Source organism: Lucilia sericata, unplaced genomic scaffold, assembly GCF_015586225.1.
Source record: "Lucilia sericata isolate MDLA Ls3-8-SP2 unplaced genomic scaffold, ASM1558622v1 Contig000041F_arrow, whole genome shotgun sequence".
Lineage (NCBI taxonomy): Eukaryota > Metazoa > Arthropoda > Insecta > Diptera > Calliphoridae > Lucilia > Lucilia sericata.
This window is the reverse complement of record NW_023994079.1, coordinates 599520-621279: the sequence shown is the minus strand read 5'-3', so window position 1 is coordinate 621279 and position 21760 is coordinate 599520. Positions and strand designations below refer to the sequence as shown.

General features: G+C 28.2%; 1 protein-coding gene across 1 annotated transcript in view; it reads left to right on the top strand.

The window, feature by feature from the left end:
* Positions 1 to 21760, top strand: part of LOC119613959 (stress-activated protein kinase JNK) — a 335264-nt gene that overhangs the window by 97371 nt on the left and 216133 nt on the right. The window contains exon 3 of the mRNA XM_037970038.1: positions 11320 to 11449. Coding sequence (XP_037825966.1) covers positions 11320 to 11449 — 130 coding nt within the window. The remainder of the gene's footprint in view (positions 1 to 11319; positions 11450 to 21760) is intronic.

Sequence of the window (21760 nt, the reverse complement as noted above, 5' to 3'; positions counted from 1 at the left end):
CAATAGTCATGCACCGTAGATGGCGTGGTATTGAAACTGTAAGTGAAATACCTGAGCCATTCATCCCAATCGCTTTTGTCAACGGATCTGTATGATCTTACATATTCGTTGAAGGTTCTATGACTTCTTTCTATAGTTCCTAGCGTCTGGTGATGATGAGCAGCCGATGTAATATTTTCTATCTTCAAAAGGTTACATAATTCATTAAGCACCGAATTTTTGTACTCTGTACCCATGTCCGTAATGAACGTCTTCATCGGTCCATAAGTAAGAATAAAATGTTCAAATATGGCTTTCGCAATTGATTTTGCGCTTTTATCTTGAATAGGTACCGTTACAAGATATTTTGTCATGTCGCATATTATTGTGACAGCATATGAATTTCCGTTATATGATTTTGGTAGTGGACCTATAGTGTCCACTATTACCGTATCAAATGGTTTAGCTGGTGTATTTGTCAAAGTCAATGGCATTTTTGTGTGTTTTGTAATTTTAGCCGACTGGCATTTTTGGCACACTTTAACATATTTCGTAATATCACGAGTCATGTTCTTCCAGAAATAGTATCTTTTTATTTTACTAAGAGTTCTTGAAACACCAGAATGTCCGCCCTCCGCTGGATCATCGTGATATCGTTTCATTATCTCTGTTATTAACTTAGCATTTGTTACGTGGATCACCTCATTAAGTAGCGCTACTTTCAATACTTTTAATAATTTATTGCCCATTTCCTTAAATTCATTAATAGAGACAAATTCGAAAATTTTCTCACTAGGTGCCACTTGTAATTTATTAATTTTTAGTTTACCGGCCACTTTTTCGAGCCTTGGGAAAAATTGTCCTAAGTCAAATTTCCCATTGATAAACAATTCATTTATTTTCATACATGCAAGTTTCGATTTACCACGTTTAATATAAAATGTATGTGGGTCAATTTTTAGCTTGCAAAATTTTCTGACGTCAGAATTCATAATTGGGTTAAATACATTGGGCTTCTCATGTTTATTTTCTAAATGCTTTTTGTTTAATGTAACTGGAGATTTTTCAAGTGACTCTTTTGCCATTGATCGTGTTGTTATTTTGTATACATTGTTATTTTTATTGTTCATTTCTTTCAAATCATCTATGGTTATACGCGATAAGGCGTCAGCAACATAATTATCTTTTCCCCTAAGATATTCAACTGTAAAATCATATTCCTCTAAATCAAGTCTCATTCTTGTTAATTTTGAACTTGGATTTTTCATAGAATATTTGAAATGTTAGATTATAAATTAAAAGTGGGAGATTTAGTTTTAGTTTTTATAAGAGACACTGCTGTGGATTCGTGGCTTCCCTTTATTGAGTCGACCAAAGCCAATGAATCAAGAAAAGATCGTAAGTTTTCAGATTTTCCATCAAAATCTGTAATTAGCCTTGAGGCTGAATTCAAAAATTCCACTACTGTTTGCGACATTGTTTTAACTGTTCCTGATTCTTGCTGTGAAAAACTAGGTTTTATAATTATCTCTTCATGCAAATTTTCTGGTAAGTCAATTCTTATATCCTTTCTAATGGCAACTTTAAAAACTCTTTCTTTTAAATCCAGAAAAAATCCCTCTGCTGCTGTTTGATGTGCTTTAGTTAGTCTGTTATAATTTACGTTAAGTATTACTCTTATATCCTCAAAACAACGTAGCAAAGTTTGCATATGTTGGTGAATTGTTTCTTCCTTAGTTGGTCTATCAATATTCAAACATTTGTAAGACCGGTCAAATTTATCTCTAATTATTCTAACCCTTTTTACTATATCCGACCACTCCATCTATACTCTATCCAAATTGTTAGCTCGGCTTGTATATTTCTTCTTTAATCTTTTATTATGTAAGGCGTAATTAACCAACCCCAATATAAGGTCCATTTCAGAAAATTACTCTAACCATCATAATTGACTTAACAGTAGCAGTATAGCGACAAAATTCGACATAAACAAGTTGTACAAGTAAATCTATCTTCAAAATTTTATTTTAACACTCACAACTGGCTTAATAATAGCAGTATTATGACGAAATTCAACACAAACAGGAACAAAAATCACTTTACCAAATTTGGTGACGATCGGCTCATAATTGATCCTACCCCCCATATTAGATCCCCATTAGAAATGACCCTGTCGCTCTTAAGTGACTTAATAATAGCAGTAAGCGACGAAATTCGAACAAAATCTCTCGAACAAAATCTCTCGACAAAATTTGAAGAGAATCGGAACATAATTGACCAGTCCCCTTATATAAGGTCTACTTCAGATAATGACTCTAACGCTCCACAGTGGGGCAGAATGGAAATTTTTTGGAAATAAATCTGGCATTTCTAAACGGCTGATCCGATCGGGATAAAATTTGGTGTGAGCGTAGCCAAGGAGTATTCGAGTTTAAGTTTTGAAGATGAACCCTGCAGATGCCCCAGGGACGGCGCTGTGGCGGCTCAAAGTAGGGTACCTACGACATGTAAAATTTTTAAACTCGTGCCATTTTTTTGTTTTTCACCCAAATACAAAGATTTTTATATTTTGTGAAAGCGCTCGACGAGATCTTGAAAAAACATGCTTGGACATACTACTTATCTCTTATAATATCCGAGTTATAGGCATATAAAAATTTAGTGATACAAAATTTACCATACCTTGATCCGCCTTTTTTTGAATACCGGGCGTAATTTTGGACCAAATGGACTCAATTTTTTCTTGTTAGTTAGACAACAAAATTTCCAATAATATACAAAAAATTTCAGATCAATATTGTTTACAGATCCAAAAATATACGTTTTTTAATTTAAAAATTCAAAAAATTTTAGATTTTTGGCATTTTTTTGCCAAAAATGTGTCTTAACTCTTTTATTAATAAAATAAAATTTTTATTAAGAACATATAAAAATTTTATAGTTTTCTGAAAGGTATCTTTACGCAGAACGCTTTGGCGTAAAAAACTTGTCCTATTTTTTGAAAATGTTGCCACTGCGTCCTTCCGAATATGACCTATTTTTTATCAAAACTTCAACTTTGGGCGACATGTTCTAAAATCCCAAAGCTGGGATCAGAAAACTGAAAGCAGTTTTGGAAACCTCAATATGTTTTCTATTTACTCCAAAAGTATTTTCCCAGCCCTGAAAGAAATGTGGACCCTATGGGCAAAAAAGTAAAAAATCCCATTTTTGGGATTTTCATTCCTATTTTTGGGAATTGCGGGATGCTCTTTGACCTTTTCAATTTTTTTTTGCATATTCTTATTTGAAATGACAAATTTAACAAGCGTTGAAAATTTCATTGAGTTTTGTTCATAAATAAAGATTTTGTCATATATTACATATTTGTTTAATTTCTAAAACTATGATTTATATCAAAATTTTAATAGGATCGCAGATAGCTACAACAATTTAGTCCATATTTATCCCTTAATATAATTTTTTAGTTAGATATGGAAATTCTCGACCCTTTACAAAAAATTTCAAGCCAATATCTCAATTACATTCAAAAATATGTTCATTTAAACCTGTGTCCTTTAATTTCATCTTTTTCATATTTTAGTATTAAGTATGACAGAACATACATTTGGTGTTGAATAAAATATTTGGACAATTTTTAAAAATTATTTAGTTAATTATTTTATTATAATATTGTATATAAAATAAAAAAATTATAATTTTATTATGAGCCACGCACAACAACACCTAAATCACCCCACACAAATTACCTTTCCCGCCCACCGAAATATAAAACACAATTTAATACAATATCATCAGTTAGTATAATAGCTTTTTTTATTTGAACTGTTTATCTTAAACATAATACAATTAATTCTTACAACCTACTTATATAGTTAATTCCTAACACTACTTATTTTCTATAAAATAATCTGTCATATCGGTATACATATCCAGAAGGTAATATAAGTCCTTTAAATCTTCCTTGTTTTGAGATGATAGAGTTTCATAACAAATCCATCTTTTTCGCATAGTTGAAAGAACAGGATCAGAAGATAGAAGTAAACTATTAAAAATATCTTCATTCTGTGATTGCCTGGAGCATTTTCTTGAGCTGAATAGTTGAACATGCTTAAAATCTCGATTCCTCGCTTCCTGGGCTTCTTCTGTTAACTCTCCAAGTGGAAGAATATTCGATTCAATTATTATTTGACCATGACACAATACTTTGTGTACTGTTGGTGTTAGTTCCCTCCATGGATACAGAGATACAAGTAATTTAGAAATTTCAGATGTGTATTCCCCAAATCGATTTTCATTAATTTTATGTTTACTATTCAGTGCCATTAAAATAGTTTTAACTCTTCGAAGCAACTCCTTGTCGATTCCAGTTATTTTTGAAGTAATTTCAAAATCACGAAAAAACCTTCTCGACGTATTACCGTCATTTGTACTACCGCAACTTGAAAGTGGTTTGTCGATGTTTAATCCCATCTGAACTTTAAATTCTTCTTGGATTATGCTTTTTTCCGCAGCTCTCAGTTCTTTCAATTCTTCATTATTTTTTGTTGATTTAGTAGGATAGTTTGTTTTTTTTTTCTTGGATCGCCTTGTATGATGGTAATATATTGTGTCCTTTTTCATGCAGAGCTTTCCTTAATATTTGGTACTTATTTCGACTGAGACCCAGTTCCAACATAAGCGCTATTGCTTCCTCTTCAGTAAAATTTGATTATGATGTTGGAGTTGGTATACTTTCCACAATTCGCTTAAGTCGTTTTGGTGATGCATTAGGAAGAATAGTTGCAATATGTACGACATCCATATGTTGGTTTTCCTTTTTCAGCATTTCGTTAAATGTATCAGCAATTTCCTCATTTGAGATTGAAAAAAGTTTTTGTGTGACCCTCTTTTTTTTACCTTGAACATAAGTCTTCGTATGACTTGCAAGGCGCTCCTGTTGATGTGTTGTAAGTTGAGATTTCCGTAGTAGTTTCCATCCAACTACAAAATTTTAATCGAAATTTCTTTTGATTTCCATCCACAGACTTACTTTTTACATCAAAAAGTTTTCAATTTTTGATATGCCTGTTTTGTCTACTTTTCTACTATATGTAGTTTTTATATAATTTGAAATGTCTTCAATTCTTTCTGGCCCTTTTGAAGATATACTCCATAAAACGGAACACAACTCTTCGTACTTTAATGTAATCTTCATTGTAGATTTATTAAATATGGTACTTAAAATCTGAGAAGTTTACTTATATACCAATTCTTGTCATTTCCGATACAGCTATTCCAAAGTAAAAAATTACGAATTGTCTACCTATTAACATTTAGGACTATATTACTATAACCTGTAATTCAGTCATTGATATTTCTTATTAGTGAATGAATCGAAATTATCATTACCTGTATATTTTTACCTACATGATCATAAACGAAACAGAACGAAATGATCTGTCGAAAAAATTTAGGTAAAAAATGGTTATAAATTTTTGAAAATTCAAGCATAATAGGACCTTTCAGTTATAAGGATAAGCAAACAAATAGAAAATAGGTAAATATAAGATTTAAATATGTGCTGTCATACTTAATACTAAAATATGAAAGAGATGAAATTAAAGGACACAGGTTTAAATGAACATATTTTTGAATGTAATTGAGATATTGGCTTGAAATTTTTTGTAAAGGGTCGAGAATTTCCATATCTAACTAAAAAATTATATTAAGGGATAAATATGGACTAAATTGTTGTAGCTATCTGCGATCCTATTAAAATTTTGATATAAATCATAGTTTTAGAAATTAAACAAATATGTAATATATGACAAAATCTTTATTTATGAACAAAACTCAATGAAATTTTCAGCGCTTGTTAAATTTGTCATTTCAAATAAGAATATGCAAAAAAAAAATTGAAAAGGTCAAAGGGCATCCCGCAATTCCCAAAAATAGGAATGAAAATCCCAAAAATGGGATTTTTTACTTTTTTGCCCATAGGGTCCACATTTCTTTCAGGGCTGGGAAAATACTTTTGGAGTAAATAGAAAACATATTGAGGTTTCCAAAACTGCTTTCAGTTTTCTGATCCCAGCTTTGGGATTTTAGAACATGTCGCCCAAAGTTGAAGTTTTGATAAAAAATAGGTCATATTCGGAAGGACGCAGTGGCAACATTTTCAAAAAATAGGACAAGTTTTTTACGCCAAAGCGTTCTGCGTAAAGATACCTTTCAGAAAACTATAAAATTTTTATATGTTCTTAATAAAAATTTTATTTTATTAATAAAAGAGTTAAGACACATTTTTGGCAAAAAAATGCCAAAAATCTAAAATTTTTTGAATTTTTAAATTAAAAAACGTATATTTTTGGATCTGTAAACAATATTGATCTGAAATTTTTTGTATATTATTGGAAATTTTGTTGTCTAACTAACAAGAAAAAATTGAGTCCATTTGGTCCAAAATTACGCCCGGTATTCAAAAAAAGGCGGACCAAGGTATGGTAAATTTTGTATCACTAAATTTTTAAATGCCTATAACTCGGATATTATAAGAGATAAGTAGTATGTCCAAGCATGTTTTTTCAAGATCTCGTCGAGCGCTTTCACAAAATATAAAAATCTTTGTATTTGGGTGAAAAACAAAAAAATGGCACGAGTTTAAAAATTTTACATGTCGTAGGTACCCTACTTTGAGCCGCCACAGCGCCGTCCCTGGGGCATCTGCAGGGTTCATCTTCAAAACTTAAACTCGAATACTCCTTAGCTACGCTCACACCAAATTTTATCCCGATCGGATCAGCCGTTTAGAAATGCCAGATTTATTTCCAAAAAATTTCCATTCTGCCCCACTGTGCGCTCATAACTGATTTAATAATATCATTGTTGACCATACCCCCATATAAATTCCTCTTCAGGAAATGACTTAAACGCTCAAAACAGGCTTAATAATACCAGCATAGTGGTGAAATTCGTCATAAAAAATTTTATAAGAACAAAAATATCTGTACCAAATTTAATAAGGATGGATTCAAAATTGACCCTGCCCCCCATATATGGTCCACTTTCGTAAACGAAGTTACGACATACAACAGGCTAAAATACAAGTATAGTGATGAAAATCAACACAAACAAGTTTTATAGGATCCAAAATCTCATTACTAAAATTTGTAAGGAAGGGTCCATAATACGCTTTCTGGTCCCTTATTTATAACCAAAAATTTTATGTCAAAAATATATAAATCTTTCATAGATCACTGTCATTAAAACGTGCAATATTTAAACATTTTTAATTTTTTGGCACCTTTTTATAGAAAGCGTAGAAAATATATAAAATTCTTAAAAAAAAAATAAAGTTTTAAGTTCTTAAATAGACCAAGTTTTTAGTATTTAACTCCACATTATTAATTAATTACTATTTTTCAATTTCCAAAAAATATGTTTTAATTCGATAATATTGGAATGTATGATCATGATTTGCATCTTATCTAATGGCACTTCGTAGGAGCACTGATTTGATACCCCATTCGTTTCTATGGAACTTTTCAATTAACACTTTAAATAATTAAACATTTTCTTACAATATGAACTTGTACATTGAACATATTTAATAGGAGTGATAGGTTTGTATGGATTTAGAAAGTTTGGACCATAACTTGTTGTTTAAAGTTTCAAAAATGACTATAAACTTTCATTTGTTAGAGTGATTTTTACCTAATTCTTCCAACTTGCTTTTAAACTTTGACAATATTCCACAACACAAAGCTTTACTTTTTAAATTGATCAACTGCATTTCTAGAGATCTAATAACAATTCCAAATGGCTCAATGAGGATTTATTCTCAAATGTACGATTGTAAGGGCAAATAAAAACAAGGAAATGAGTGAAAAGCTAATTGTGTTGTTTGCTTTCTTTCTTACTCAAAAAGTATTTGTTTTGCTCATGTACAGATGGATTAAAAGTTAAGGAGTTGTGTTTATTGTAGAAAAGTTTGCGAATTGTTTTGTTAGCTTTAATACATTGCTCGTTAATCGATTCGGAAAGATTTTAAAATATATAAATATTTTTTTATAAAATAAAGAAAATGTGTGTATGAAACTAAAGAGCCACAGCTCCACATCCAAAGAGCCGCATTTGGCTCGCGAGGCGTAGTTTGCCGACCCCTGGCCTAGACAATACTAGTTTAACTTATTTTCACTTGAATCTTGGTTTACAAGCAATTCTTGACACAGTAATGACTAAATCAAGGATAAAGGAATGATGATAGATCTTTTTACTGCAAGGAGTATAATTTTTGTCTTTATTTTATTAAGAAAAAAGGGATTTTGTGTCACAATTTTTAGTTTTTTGTAACATTACTCTTGTAAAATCGATTAAGGAAGCCATTTTTTCATAGTTTTGTGCTACTTTTTAATACAGCATGAGTATCTATTAGGAAATAATAAAAAATCTTGCTTAAAATAATCCTTAATTTTGACATTTTGATAAAATATTTCCTAATTTAGTTTCGACATCGATCAAATCGCAATTTCTACAAATAGTATATCTTTCGTATGGCTATAAAATATATTAATTTTACATCTAAACCCCAATACTCGCTTAAAAGAATTCAATTATTCTAGTAAAAGTAATAATTACATGATAGCGTACAAACGAATATCTCAACGACAATTAATTTTTTTCTGATATTTTTATTAGAGAAAAATATTTTATAATGTTTTTCTATTATTTAATAACTATGGTGTATTCAATCCAGTTTCTGAAAAACATTTTACAACAAACCCAAAAATGACTTTAAAAATCAAAGAAAACATGTTGCGTACAAACGATTGTCTATCACTGTATTTACTTATTTAATGTAATTTTTGTTAATAGTTTCTTAAAATTTCCAAAATGTAATATATCCAAAGTACGTGCTTTAGTTTTGTCGCTGCAATTTTAGTCTAATTTATGTAATATGCTCAAAAACTATTATTTTTATTTAAACAACATTATGTTTCATTGTTTTTATAAATTTTTAGACTATATTCCTCCTAAACTAATAAGTTTTATTACTGAATAACCATTTTTTTTTTAATTTTACTAAGCTTTTTTCTAACAAGTAAAAGTTCGTGCTTTAGTTTTGTCCTGTACAGTATTATTATTATTATTATTATTATTATATATTATTATTATTATTATTATTATTATTATTATTATTATTATTATTATTATTATTATTATTATTATTAGTATTATTATATTATTATATATTATTATTATTATTATTATTATTATTATTATTATTATTAGTATTATTATTATTATTATTATTATTATTATTATTATTATTATTATTATTATTATTATTATTATTATTATTATTATTATTATTATTATTATTATTATTATTATTATTATTATTATTATTATTATTATTATTATTCTTTTTTGATGAATGCAGATTCGCGAGCCTCACTGCAGAATCTATATATGATCAAAATTGGTTCAGTATTTTCGGAAATATAAGCGTTTAAAGTTTCTACCAATACACAATAAAAAAATAGAAAACAAAATAAGTTAGCAAAACAACAACACTGTTTTTTTCATAAAAGAGAGGAGAGTGTAAAAACATGTTACTTCTCTGTTGATGGTTTATTTTTGTATTTCGCAATGATATTTTTGTTGTTGTTTTTAATAAGATTTTTGTAAACTAATATGTATACAGACGGGCTTAGGCAAAGCGAAAATATGATTTTATTGTTTTTTATTTTTTAAAAGTGTAAAGTGATAAATTGTGAATGTAATAATGATATGTTATTATATTAATGATGTAAGATACAAGAGGATGATGATGTTTGACCTGGGAAAACATTGGTGGGACAACAATTCTACATAAATGTTAGTTTTTATTGATTTTAAAGATTTTAATGATGGACAAAAACAAAGCCTGTTAAAATATATGTACGTAGGATAGGATGAATCAGTATATCGCAACTACGTAGGTTTAGCACAGTGAGGATTTGATGATATTCTTCTTTTTTTTGTTATTCTTACCAATTAGGAAAAAGGCGGTTATAGAAATAGTAGTGTAAAGTGAAAACTGTAGTTTGTGTAGGCGTTATTATATGTTTTATAAAAATAGTAAAATGTTGAAACGGGACAAATACAAATCATGTCTTCTGGGTTGAAGGCTGCCCCTACTTAAGGTGGTATTAGAGTAAAATACATGTCGTCTAATACCATCTTTAGCAATTTATCGTTTATTATTATTTTACTTGCAATTAAACTTACATATGTTAATATAAGGCTGGAATTTATAGTTTATTAACGTTTTCTTTCAAACATTTCTTATGAGGTACTTAAAGATTTATGAAAAATTAAATAATAACTAAATCATGGATAAACTCTTGAAGTAAAGAGGCGTTAAAGTCTTATTCTCCAGATAAAAGAATCTATCCCTGTTGCAAAATCTCTTGCCTATGCACTTCTATGCGAAAGCTAATAGAATGCCTATTAAAAGGTCTTCGCTTAAAGGCCTATAAGTAGTACAACTTCATAGAATATCTACTATAAAATTCGATTAAAATACATTTAAATTTAAGCCAAATAAGTAGTAAGTCAGCTGAAAGAAGTCTTAATTGAGTGTTATAAGGGAGAGTTTATACAACATAAACCTGAAGAATGGACCTTTTATACTAAAGACAGTAAAATTTTTTTATTTCTTACAGAGATAATATATACTATATATACCCCTGTTCGAAAATCCCATTCCGATCTGAAATGGAGTTATTTTTGTAAAGATATTTATTAAAACTTAAAAAAAAAATAATTTAAAACATCCTACTTTAAAAATTGAAAGTGGTTTCATTCCACTTTTGATCGGAATGAAATCCTTTAGAGTCCTGATAGCAATAATTGAAAAATTGAATTTTAAATAAAATGTTGTTAGATCATAATTTGCAATGTTCTTTTGAAGGACTACTTCAAGTCTACCTTCTGCGGAAATACATAGTTACAAAAGATGAGAACACAGAAGATATGTTGAATTTTGGTTATTATTATTATTATTATTATTATTATTATTATTATTTTTATTATTATTATTATTATTATTATTATTATTATTATTATTATTATTATTATTATTTTTATTTTTATTATTATTATTATTATTATTATTATTATTATTATTATTATTATTATTATTATTATTATTATTATTATTATTATTGATATTTCAATTTACCTTTAAATACAACATTATTTTACTACTAGATCTGAACAAAAAAAACATAAAAGTGTCTTAAAAGAAAAAATGTTTTTTACCTCGTTTAAAATTTTAATACGTGACATCTACAAATTATGTTTTTCTTTCAGTGCTGCATATGATACAATTACTGAACAAAACGTTGCAATTAAAAAACTTTCACGTCCATTCCAAAATGTTACTCATGCTAAAAGGGCTTATAGAGAATTCAAACTAATGAAATTAGTAAATCATAAAAATGTAAGTATTTATCGTAATTATGATTTAAAATTGATTTTAATATACTTATTCCGAAATATATGTGTACATATACTATGTACTGTACATTGCCAAGTAATACTACGATCACATATTCTGTTTTTTAAACAGAACAGTTTCGGCATTATTTTTTTTAGTTAAAAAATACTTCTTTTTTTAACGTGTTTAAATTTTAAACACATTACAATGGCATGTTTTTTAGAACAGGAATTATTTTTTTTATTTTTGTTTTATAAACACTTCTAGAACTAAAAGTAATGTCAAAATAAAATTTTAAATTACAAAAAATATAAATTGGTTATGTAAATGGAAATAATATCGGATTTAACGGCACAACCAATTGGCTTTCGAATAAGGACAAGAAATGGAACGTGAGAACACCGGCGGAAATTTGCTCAAGGATGGACAATGGAAGATTATCACCTGAATATTCTGGGCCCTTCGGAAGTTAGGTGAAATGGTCAAGGAGAGCTTGGTTTGTAACACATCGAAATATTGGTCACAGACCCATAAAAGTATATACATATATTCTGGGTCCTTATTAAATATTTAGACGATCTAGCCATGTCTGTCTGTTTGTCTGTTGACAGCACGATACAGTCCGAACGGAATGAGCTAGAGGGTTGAAATTTTCCACAAATATTCTCTATAGGTAAGGTTTGTTTGGTATTGAAGCTAACTGGAAGTATGTCTGGTTTCGCAATGGAACAATATTTGCGCGCAAGAACGAAAACAGCTCTCTTATTCCCATTAATAATGCCGCCGATATTGAATGTATAACTCCAACAATTTAAATCTTATAATATCATAGCTTTAAAATTTCGATTACGATTAATAATCAATTAAATTATTTTTCAAAAATAATCGTAATGATTATTTAATTCTCTGGTATAAAATGTATGATTATTAATTGATTACGATTAAAATTAATCTAAAAATAATCAGGATTAATTTAAATTAATGAAAATAATAAAAATTAATCAAATAATTAATTTGATTATTTTCAAGAATAAATTTAGATTATTTTTGATTAATTTTAATATATTTAGTATAATTTCCTACCTTTTTACATTAAGTGTAATGGAAAACAATTTTTCATGTTATGACACTATTCAATTATATGAATGTTTTATTGAAAATAATAAATTTATCAAGTTTATTTCTATTGAAAACCTTGATCTCAGTACAATATGTTAGAAAAAAATACTGCAATCTTTTCGAAATGGGTCTCAAAAAATCCGTAATTTTTAGCTGATTACGGAAAAAATAATTAAATTTTTCTTAGAGTTTTTTTTTTTTTTTTTTTTTTTTGAGGAAATTATACTAAATATATGGAAAATAATCAAAATTAATAAATAAATAATAATTAATAAATAAAAAATAATTAAAAATTAATCAAAAAATTAGTTGATTATTTTCTAATCAACTAATTTTTTGATTAATTTTGATTTTTTTCATTAATTTCAATTAATCCCTGATTATTTTTAGATTATTTTTAATCGTAATCAATAACACAGTGATACAGCAAAAAATGCAGGGGTTCTCTTCTACCAATTCCATTTCGTTATAGTCCATAGAGTAGGAATATATCTTTAATTTTTCCCGATTACTTCCTTTAGTTCCTTTTTAAGAGCAAAAGATGTGAAAAAGAGCTATTTTTGAAGTTTTAACTTTAAAAAAATATATGTTTGGTAGTTTGCAACCGATTTTCAATTGGATATTTTGTTTTAAAGATACAAGTGTTGTCTTTCAACCCAAAAAAATAAATCCAAAATTTATGATTAATGTCTTGGTTACGGCCATTTAAGTAAAAAACTCACACTTTTTTCACAATTTTTAATTTTCATACTGCTCTACGTTGGCCATCAAGCAGTAACTTTAGCTTTTATTACATTTGAAAAAAGGCACATTAAGTTGGGTTTCCAAAGATGGTCAATTTATAATAATCGATGAAAAAGGTTATGAGTTGTTCTAAGTTTTATAAAAATATTACATATTTCTTCCATACAAAAACGTTCATGTTTCTGGTTTTCTTTGTAACAAGTTTAAAAAATGTTTATAAACATTTTTATACAAAAATTAATTTGTATGGAGAAAACCAAAAATTCGAGGAACATGCTATTAGAAAAATTGGCATAAATCTTCCAGTTTTTCATAGATTTTTATGAAATAACAAGTTTTAGAAACCTTCCTTTATGTGATTCTTCAGGAAAGTAATAAAAGATGAACTCACTGCCTCATGGCCAAAGTAGAGCATGATGAAAATGAAATTTTTTTAAAAAAGTGTGAGTTTTTTACTTAAACGACCGTAACTCAGACATTTGACCATAAATTTTGGATTTCTTTTTTTGGATTAAAAGGCAACACTTGTATCATTAAAAAAAATATCGGATTTGAAAATCGGATGAAAACTACTAAACTTATGATTTTTCAAATTTAAAACTTCAAAAATGGCTATTTTTCGCATCTTTTGCTCTTAAAAAGTAAGTTAACGAAGTAATAGGGGAAAAAAATATATTCGTACTCTATGGACTATAACGAAATAGAATTGGTATATGAGAACGCCTGCATTTTAGTTTTCTTCACTTTTGTATCACAGTGTAATTAATTAAAAAAATTCAAAATAATCGTTAATTAATCATTAATTTTACTTTTTTAATAAAAATAATCTAATTAATAATGATTACGATTATTAATCATTATTTTACAATCTCAAATCTCTTGAACTTTTTCGAATTGATGTAAAAATCAACAACACCATCACCTCGCTTCTCCCTGTTTATCGTCCTCCACACCTAAAAGTCTCTGAATACATAATAGAGCTTGAATCGGTAATAAACAAAATATTCAAAAAACAAGAGATCGTAATTGTAGGTGATGTGAATATCCATATAAAAAAAGAAATCAAATCAACAACAACATACCTTGATATGATGTTAGCAAATGGTATGAAATGTATGATAAGTGAGAATACACGAGAAGATTTTGACAGAACAACAAGTACATGTATTGATCACTTTTTTATTAAAAACATTGAATCAAATACACAAACACACGCTGCAGTAGTCACAACAACAATCTCTGATCATTACTCTCTCTTCTGCTCTGTAAATAAACTAAACGTAAACAACCAGGGCACGGAAAACAATAATAATATCAATCAGGGGTCGAAAATAAATGATCGTTTAGTAAATAAAAAAATAAGAGAAATAAATCGGAATCAATTATTAAATCAAAATCAAAACGTGAACGACTTATATAACATTTTATACGAAAATTTCGGTCACATATATAATAGTTCATATAAAACCAAAATTACAAGAAAAAAAAGATCCTCTAACCCATGGATATGTGAAGAACTAGTTCAATGCTGTGATATAAGAGATAAACTTTTTAAAAAGTGGAAAAATAATAAAACTAATAAAAAGTTAGAAAAGGAATATAAACAATATAGAAACAATTTAAACAAAAGAATAATTTATGCAAAAAACAATTATTATCGTCTCAAATTCATAGAAAATAGAAACGATATTCGAGCCACATGGCAAATAATTAATGAAATTATTGGTAAAAACACTTAATATCGACGAAATTATAATAAAAAACTTTAAAAATAACAGTCTGGAAAATATTTTAAATTGCTTTGCATTAAAATTCAATGATAATGTTAAAAACATCATCCATAACTGCAAAATAAAACATTAAACAGTATAGAAACAACTCAACAAAACTCAATGTATATATCCTACCGATGAAAATGAAATTTACAATATATTAAAATCATTGAATGTCAAAAAAAGTGCCGGTTTCGACAAAATAAGACCAAAAGACTTGAAAAATAATGCTCACGTTATAACTCCAGTGATAACTAAATTGATAAATTTCAAAAAACGACCTTAACGCTCATTACTTTTTAAGAAATACGAGTAAAGCAATGAAATTTGACATAAGTAAGTCTCTTATTAGCAAAATCCTCCCTAGCAAATTTTAGGTGGGTCGGTCCATAATTGACCCTACCCCCATATAAGGCCCCTCCAGATAAATACTTTAACGATCATTACTGGCTTAAAAGTACGAGTGTTAAGATGAAATTTGACATAAGTAAGTATCTTACGAGCCAAAACCTGAGAATCTTTTATAGGAACGTAAATTTTCCCACCGGAAAGTGTAGGGAACTGATATTCTATATAGACATGTTTATATGAACCAAAATCAGTCTAAAAAATTATGAAACATTTTATAAAAACGGTCAATAATTCAACCTCTCTTCAGTAAATTTGATGAGTAATATCACCCTGATGTTTATAGGAGAGCATTACTTTTACGGCATACGATTTGATGGTGGGTATATTAGATTCAGCATAGCCGAATATAGCACTCTTACTTGTTTCCTTCTAATGTGGACATTATACACATCAATATACTATAAAACATGCGGGAATTTCGTTTACACTAAATGTCTGACTTTCCAAAATATTTATTACACAAATAACATATTTTCGTCCACAACTTTTTCACACTAAAAATATTTCAATTAAACACATATGTACTTCCGTTGAAGCTAATACATACCTTGCATTATTCAGTAAAAAAAGAAAAATATAAAAACCTTTTATTGTACTTCAAAAATGATGATAAGAAAAGACTGAATTTTATAAAAACTACTATTTTGATCTACATAGCAACCTAGCTAAAAATTATCATATATGTTCTTATATGGGACCATATATGTTCATACATATTCATATATATTCATATATTTCCCCTTTTCCCATATATTTTCCCATATAAAATATACACATATTTTTACATTAATGCATGCATGTACATACATACATATAGTATGTATAATTTATTATTTTAAAATTATTTTTACGCACTCTCTAAATACATTCATAATATTATAATAATAAAAATACACAAAATTGAAAACGTTAAAGTATAAAATAAAAAATCTAAATATTTCTTAAACTACTTACATATTACTTATTAACTATAAACTTTCGGCGTTTAAATTCGCTGATTTTATGGTTCGCATCTCATGTTGTCCTCAAGGAATTCATCCGACGGTTATTGTCCATCAGGTACACCATCTGAAAATAAACAATATAAGACACTTATTTTATGGAATTTTATCTTTGTTATTTTAATGGCCTTCAAAGATTTTAAAATTATATGAAATCTGATTTACTTAAATTTTTTCAACATTTTGTCCAAGTGTATCAGCTAGCTACCTGCCACTGTCATTTGTTCTTTGTCAGTTTTCCATATTCATTAACAGGGATGTTTCATCTCCATGGTGTTTGTTCGTAATACCAATTCGAAGTTGCCTTTCACTATATTTATTAATTATTATTTATTTACAACCATTTTTACATACATACAAACATACTTTGTCCGGATCTTCAAGGAATGGAGTAGCTTCCTCTGTTATCACAATCAATTTGCTCTTTCTTTTTCAATTACATATTTCTGAAAATATTGAGTATTATTTCACACTAAAATTTATCACAAATTAAATTATATTTATTTAAAATACTTACCTACTTACTTCTGGGATTCCGGCGTTTTGTTTATATAAAACATTAACTTCTTTTCTTTTATGTATTGGGCATTTACTTATCAATGATGCCGACGTACGCATTAGCAAATACTCGCTACTGAATAGTTTACGAGTGTTGCGCACAAGCGATTTTCAGCAGCGGGTACATGCGTATATTTTAGTGAATGAATATGAGTAATAATGCATTCTTTCTATTCAAAGAAAAATATTCAACATGATAAATAGATTTTTAACCACATTAAGAAATTTTTATATGTGATTAAATTATGATCATTTGGAAAATAAAATTTTTGTATAAGAAAATGTGTAATTTATGTATATAAAAACATATTTTTAGCGATTTTATATGCATATTAATAAACAACTATTTTGGAAAATTTCCAAATGTCAATAAATATAATTTTGATATATTTTTACATACTTTTTGCGTACACATACAAGTGTAATAAAATCAAGATCAAGAAAGGAATTGTAAAAATTCTTCTACCTAATTTTGTATATAGAAATACAAGAAGTGTGTTAAAAATATAAAGGATTTTTTTTCCAAATGTTCACATGGATGGGAACATTTCCCGCATAAACGAATTTTAGTATTTAGTATGACACCATAAACATTTTTAGGAAAATCGCTCCAAACAAACATACATACATGCATACATACATACATACTAGAGCCCTGCATGAGTGACTTAAATAATATTTTAAAACATTTAATTTTTTGAAAGTACTGTTTTTGACTCACTCATTGTTTTTTGAATGAATATAATAATTTATTCAAAACAAAAATGTATATGACAAAAAATTCAAATAAAGTAAAATACATGAATGCAAAGAGTATTGTATGATATGAGTATTGAGAGTGTTTTTGTGTTTCAAATCGAGTGCAAAACAGCGAGTGAATCGAATTATAGAAGGATTTATTATGTGTTTTAATTAGAATGCAATTCTTTGAACGAATTACCGTTCTTATGAATTTCTATAGCGAGATTACAAATAAAATGCATTATTGTTATGTATATATGTATGTTTTATTAATTTAACTCATGTAATAATTATATTTGAATGTTATTTAGAGATGTAAACAAAACTACTGTAAAGTGAAAAAATATGAAATATAAGGATTCTTATAATTATATATTAGCAGTGAGAGCACCTTCTTCTTGTGGAACAGCGTATTTTTTGTGATTCATGTGTAAGAAAATAATTTGATTTACAGCAATATCATTTGAGGCAATGGAGCATCTTTTTTCAGAAATTACGTTGCGGGCACAAGAGAAACCCCGTTCTGAAGGTGCGCTACTTACTGGTATTGCTAAGATTCGGCAGCTTAATTTGTGTAAAAAGGGGAACTCGTTCTTATGCGAATCCCACCACTTAAGTGTGTCGAAATCATCAAAAAATGACACTTCTGTGTTTTCGTATCGTCTCAACTCTGAGGCCACTAAATCCTCGTCGTTGGTTTGAAAATCAGATGATCGAATAAAATCTGAAAACAGCTCTAAATTTTTCGATGAGATTGAGGCTACTGACAGTTGTTGTGGTTCTGTTATAGGCTCACAATTCTGTACTAGGCTTTGTATCAACTCGATACATTTTAATTTTATAAGATTTCGATCTTCTTCAGAAAAACTTAGCAATTTGTTTGCAGGGGGGAACAGGAATAGAGCAACTCGATGCCAGATGGACAAATTAGAAAAAACTACAGTATCCAAGTAGTGCCTAAGCTTGCTTTTCAAAGCCTGGGCAATACTTATATCCTCGTTGTTTTCAGCGCATTTCTTTTGAAGGCTGTTTACATAAATGTAGACTAAATGAATTGTTGGATATTTCTCTCCCTCTAGTATCTTCGAGGCTTCTTCAAAGGGTCGAATTATATCCAACACAGCAGTTATATTTCTTAAATCAATATTCTGTATACGATGGATTTCATGCCTTTCTTGTAATATGAAAACAACTTCGTCCCAGCTGCTTTTTAATGACGACAACAGATAATATAAAGTATTCCATCTTTCATACTAGTACATTTTTCGCCATTAATGCTGCGTATTCCCAACAAAACGTTATGGTGGTTAGAGCGAACCCAATGTCCTTTACTTTAGTGATGTCGGATTTTATCTCAGAAAATGCTACATCGTAAAGCTTACAAACATTTCTTCCTACTGTTGTTGAGTGTGGAAGTAATGATTTTACATCGACGTGCTTACCATATTTTGAGCCGATGGACAAAACGAAGCTAACAAGTTCATGAAGACCGGAATCTTCCACCAATGTAAAAGGTCTGCAGTTTTCAATAATCCATTTGGTAAATATATACAATGCTTTCCTTTTTGTGTCACTATCCACTAAAACGTTGTATACGTTATCCCGATCTTTTGTGGCGATGTAGCATTTATGTCTTACCAAGTTTGTAGTAGATTTACTGTTATGTTTATACACGCTAAAGCAAAATCGACACGCAACTACATTTAACAATTCTTCACCTGAGTCGTTTATAATCATTTTCCATACATTACTACGTCCCGTTTTATTGCTTAATTTATATTCTTTGTTAATTATTTTTGTTTTTATTATATCATGGCTTAACAAGCTAGTTCCACTGGAAACGGATGCTGGGCTATCAACGGCGTCGCTAGAATTCTGTTCCAATTTACAATAAAATATAATATAAATTAAAAAATTATCATACGGTTTAGTATTTATTAATTAGATATACCTCATTGTTTTCATTTTTAAATTAATTTGCGATATCATGTTTTTTTTAATATTTTTCTTTTTAAATTATTTTTCTTTTGGCATTTAAAACTCGATTCACTCGATTCAAAATATTTATTTTGTATTCTTTTAATATACGTAAGTTGTTAACTTACTCGATTTGAATGTAGACGTACACTTACACAAAAATACTCGCAATGATTGAGTAAAACAAAAATTTGAATTATTAAAATCAAATGTACACACTGTTTGTAAATAATATTCAAAATACAAAATGAGTTGAGTGCAATGCAGTGGATTACTCATTGTGGGTGACAAATAGAGTCACTCATGCAGGGCTCTAATACATACATACATACATACATACATACATACATATATACATACATACATACATACATATATACATACATACATACATACATACATACATACATACATACATACATACATACATACATACATACATACATACATACATACATACATACATACATACATACATACATACATACATACATACATACATACATACATACATACATACATACATACATACATACATACATACATACATACATACATACATACATACATACATACATACATACATACATACATACATACATACATACATGGATTCATGGATTCATGAACATTACAATAATTTTTGAACTCATATACTTTCATCATCCCATATATGGAAAAATTATTTATAGATGAATCCATATATTTTCTTATATGATCCCATATATGACAAAACTGTTCATATATTCTTCCATGTATGATCCAATTCTCCATATATGGTTCCATATATGCATCCATATATTTTTACATTTTTATATATGAAACCATATATGTTCAAACATTTTGATCGTTTTTAGCTGGGAAAGCAAATAATAAACAAATAAAAAATCTGATATACAGTTATGTGCACTTAATATTTTTAGAAAAAATAAGAAACAAATTGTGTGAATTTTGAAACGCCAAAAATTTTACTTTTTTTCCAGCTAGATTGGCTTTTGGCAACACTGTGCAACATAAAAAAATCGGAAAAATAAGAATATCTTTCTTTTTGGTAAAATGTCTGTTTTTATTTGAAGAAATTTATTCCACGTTACATTAACATAAGTAAATAATTCATATTATTTTTTAATAATTTTTGTACAAAAGTTAAAAATAGATTTATACATTAATTATGTTTACACTAAATATAATTAAACATTTATTTATATATATCGGAATTTAATAACCGCAATACATCAGGTTTTATTAGTGTATTAAAACAATTTGTTTTATTTAATTTTAAGTAGTCTTTGGTATACAGGATTCCTTCAATTGTGATATTATCTAAACGATTTCATTGTATAGTTTTATGTATATTTACCTGACTAAATATCCTTTCCACATTGGTGGACGAATGTGGTAGAGTTAAAATTGATTGGATAAAAATTGACAATTTTGGAAATAAAAAGTTTGTATCGATAGTTTTAATTCCACAAATTTGTTTCCAAAAACTTAATAAATCCATTTCACTTTTAAGGTGGAAGTACACAACACGCGTTGAGGCGGCAACACGTTTTACGCTTTTTAAACTTTTCGCGCTTTACAAGCTGCAAGTTACACACCACGCGTCATTTTGATCTTTCTTTTAATGTTTTTTTCAAACTATTACTGTTGTAAAAATCGAAATCTTAAGTTTTTGTTTATTTTTTAAATTTTTTCTTTTATTGTTGATGAAATTTATTTCATTTTAGTTTATTCTTATTCTACAAAACAAAATACAACCCTGATCAGCTGCCGACGCGTCAAAATTTGAAAGTTGCTGAACTTTTCGCGGCAGACGCGTTACAAACTACAGTGTGTAACTTGTTAAATGAAAACACACTATTTAAAATTTTTTTGACAGAAGCCTATAACGCGTTGCCGCGTACAACGCGAGTTGTGTACTTCCACCTTTATTGATTATGCTATTGAAATCTAATAATTTAAGATCTCGAAATTCCGTATCAATGCTT